General features: G+C 48.9%; 1 protein-coding gene across 1 annotated transcript; it reads right to left on the reverse strand.

Moving 5' to 3' along the window:
• Positions 1-1,232: 1,232 nt before the first annotated feature.
• Positions 1,233-2,009, reverse strand: LOC144611199 (NAD(P)(+)--arginine ADP-ribosyltransferase 2-like). Its single transcript, XM_078430251.1, has one exon. The coding sequence runs from the start codon at positions 1,998-2,000 to the stop codon at positions 1,233-1,235; it is 768 nt and encodes a 255-aa protein (XP_078286377.1). The 5' UTR covers positions 2,001-2,009.
• Between the last annotated feature and the right edge of the window lie 1,895 nt (positions 2,010-3,904).

Genomic DNA, 3,904 nt, shown 5'->3' on the forward strand with positions numbered 1-3,904 from the left:
GCTAAACGCAGGCAGATGGTAGTATATATGGGGCTTGTTAGTCGATGTGGGCAATTTGGACCGAAGGGCCTGTTTCCACGCTGTTTGACTCCATGACTCTTTCACTCTATGACATGAGTAGTAAGTTTGCAGATGACACTAAGGTAGATGGTGTGGAAGATATCGAAGATGGTTAACGAAAATTGAACCAGTATTTTGATCAGCCGAGCAAGTGCGCCGAGGAATTACAAATGGTGTTGAATGAAGATCGGTGCGAGATGGTAAAGTTTTGGTAGTCAAACAAGTGTAGGATGTTCATGATGAATGGCCTGGGCCTGAGGAATGTTTTGCAAAAGGAATATCGAACACTTTAACTTGCCTTCCCACTCCCACACTGACCTTTCTGTCCTGTGTCTCCTCCATTGTAGGAGTAGGCGAAATGCAAATTGGAGATATAGGACTTCATATTTCGCTTTGGCAGCTTACAACCCAGCGGTATGAACATTGATTGCTCTAACTTCAAGTAACCCTTGCATCCCGTCTCTCTCCATCCATCCATCCCGCCCCCACCCAAGTCGTACTAGCTACAAAGTCGTCTTGTTGTCTCATTGCCTGTAGCTCATTTTCATCTAGCTCACAGCTAACAATGGCCTGTATTCTTTATCATCATTACTTCTTTGCATCTTTCATTATCTCTCTAATATTTCTGTATCTCTCTATATTTCTCGTTTCCCTTTCCTCCGACTGTCCGTCTGAAGAAGGTTCGCGACCTGAAACTTCGCCGATTATTTTTGTCCAGGGATGCTGTCCGGCCCACTGAGTTGGCCATGTGAGGAATAGATCCGCTAGGTGCACAGTCTTTTGTCCAGAGTAGGTGATTCGAGGATCAAATGACATTGAAGTGAAGGGGGAAAGAGCTGCCAGAGGAGGTACTTGAGGCAAGGACTATCACAAAGTCTAAGAAACAGTTAGACAGAGATAGGGCAGGTTTAGAGTGATGTGAGCCAAAAGCAGACAGGTGGGACCAGTGTCACTGGTACATGTTGGGTGGTGTAGGCAAGTTGGGCCGAAGGGCCTATTTCCACGCTGTATTACTCTATGACTATGACACGTAAAATAATAACATTTAAAAGACACGTGGAGAGGAAAGGTTGGGACACACTCGGTCCAAACACGGACAAATGGTGCATCTTAGTCGGTATGGGCGAGATGATGCCTCAGGGTCTGTTTCCGTTCTTTATGACTGCATGACCTTACAAGAACCGCACCACAACAGCGCACCACAGCACCAGGACGAAAATCGCGCCCCGCACACTCCTAACTACCCGCAGCTGGCCTTCTTCTCCTCGCTCCACTCTGACCGCTATCCCGTCCTCTCCCTCCGCCTCAAGCGATATTTCAACTCCTTTATCACCGGAGGAGGAGCGCGTGACCTTGAAAACTTCGTCGGGCGCTATAAGCACCTCCTTCTCAAGCGGGAAGAACGAGTATCTGGCAACGTCGACGCCTTTCAGTGACTTTATGGTAAGCAGCGTTGCATTACCGTAGCCTCGGGCGATTTGAATATCTCGAGAGGAAGATGCAAAATATCCAAATTTCATTTTGGATCCTTCCCGCGCTTTGGACCGAAGCTTCATCCCTCGGTAGGTGATGCCCGGCGCGGAGCTGAAGATCCTGAGTCGGTCGAGAGCAACGGAGAGAAGATAATGGAAAGCCTTGAAATGGAACTTCTCGGCGTAGACCGAGTCGCTCGCCCCGTACAATCTCAGCGCCTCATTGAACTGGCTGTAGAGGGCGTCCGCACGGCTGTAGGCGAGAATAGCCAAAACGTGTTCTTCTCTCAGTCCTTCTGGTACCTGGATTTGTCTCAGTCTTGAGGTATTTCTGCGGAACTCTACTACAGCATCCCACGCCTGGGCGAAAACCAGCGTCCGAGCCTTCTCCACCTGGAGGTACTCGATAGCCAACTGATCGGACGCTTTGCTCTGAGTGAACATATAGGCAGCCGAATTCTCCATCATACCCAGTTGGATACTGCTCCCTGTCAGACCGCCCACCACCGGCCTCACAGGATCTGCGACGGGACGGAAAATAATTGGTTAGAGATAAAGAGCGATAGAGCACGGAAACAGCCTCCGGCCCAACATGCCGACGTCCACCATCGTGTTCATTCTAAGCCAATGGTCGCAAAGAGCTACAGCAACTCAGCGGGTGAGGCGGCATCTCTGGGGAACATAGATTGCTACAAAGTGCTGGAGCAACTCAGCTGGTCAGGTAGCGTCTCCAGAGAACATGGGTGGGTGCAGAGTGCTGAAGGAACAATAGACAATAGACAATAGACAATAGGTGCAGGAGTAGGCCATTCAGCCCTTCGAGCCAGCACCGCCATTCAATGCGATCATGGCTGATCACTCTCAGTCAGTACCCCGTTCCTGCCTTCTCCCCATACCCCCTCACTCCGCTATCCTTAAGAGCTCTATCCAGCTCTCTCTTGAAAGCATCCAACGAACTGGCCTCCACTGCCTTCTGAGGCAGAGAATTCCACACCTTCACCACTCTCTGACTGAAAAAGTTCTTCCTCATCTCCGTTCTAAATGGCCTACCCCTTATCCTTAAACTGTGGCCCCTTGTTCTGGACTCGGCGGGACAAACAGTATCTCTGGAGTACCTATCCCGTGGATAGTTTCTAAGTACTGGAGTAACCCAGCGTTTCCTTTACTTACCTCTGTGCGAATGTTATCCCTCGGGTCCTATTAAATCTCCGTATAAATCTCTCCCCGTCACCTCACCCCAACCCTCTGGTTATTGATTCATCACTCAGGATAAAAGGACGCTTTCATTCACCCACTCTTCCATTCACACATGCTTATCATTCTTTGCCTTGTAATCGAAATCTCTGCCTTGGATTATTTTCCCCTGGATGGAAATATATACAGTATTAGACATAAAATGCTGGGTGATACAGAGGGACATGAAGCATATGTGGGTAGATGGAATGGTTGACATATCGGGTCGAGACCCTTCTTCAGCCTGAGAGGCAGGGGAAATATGTGAGATAGTAAGGTGTGAAAAAGGAGAGAGCAAAGGAGAAGGACATCGAGGTAAATGTGGAATAGATTATTGTTAGCTCGCGGAAGCTGACAATGAGGCATACAATGCACACATTTAATCAGGAGGACAGTCAGACTGGTCAGAGATCTTGGGTGGGGAGGGATGGACAGAGAGGGAAAGCAAGGGTTAATTGGTTAGAGGTTAATATTCATACTGCTGGGGTGTAAGCTACACAGCTGACCGAGCGAAATATGGGGTGCTGTTCCTCAAATTTGCGTTGGGCCTCACTCTGACAGTGGAGGAGGTCCAGGAGAGAAAGGTCAGTCAGGGAATGGGAGGAGGAGCTAAAGTGTTTTGCAACCGGGAGGTCATGTACGTCTAGACGGACTGAGCGCAGCTGTTCAGCGAAACGATCGCCGAGCCTGTGCTTGGTCTCGCCGATCCACTCTTGCAACCGCAGATACAGTAGATGCGGTTGGAGGAGTTGCAAGTGAACCTCTGCCTCACCTGAAAGGACTGTCGGCGACCTTGCTTATAGCTTTGTGTGAGAGGTACCAATGTTTGACGGTACGTGTGGGTAACATTTTGACACAATCGCGCGACCATGTGAGGGTGATGGACATAGATACGTTAGTGGCGTTTAGGAGCATTGTGGATAGGCACACGGATATAGTGCAACGGAGGGAAATGGATCGCGTACATACAGACGACATTAATTTAACCCATTCCTTCCATCTCTCCGAGATGCTGCCAGACCTGCTGAGTTACTCCAGCATTTTGTGAATAGATTAATTTAACGACATCGCGTTCGGAAAGACTTCGTGGATGTAAGGCCTGTAATCGTACTATACTTTATTCTATATTTTACAACCAC

Source organism: Rhinoraja longicauda, chromosome 39 (assembly GCF_053455715.1).
Source record: "Rhinoraja longicauda isolate Sanriku21f chromosome 39, sRhiLon1.1, whole genome shotgun sequence".
NCBI classification, from domain to species: domain Eukaryota; kingdom Metazoa; phylum Chordata; class Chondrichthyes; order Rajiformes; family Arhynchobatidae; genus Rhinoraja; species Rhinoraja longicauda.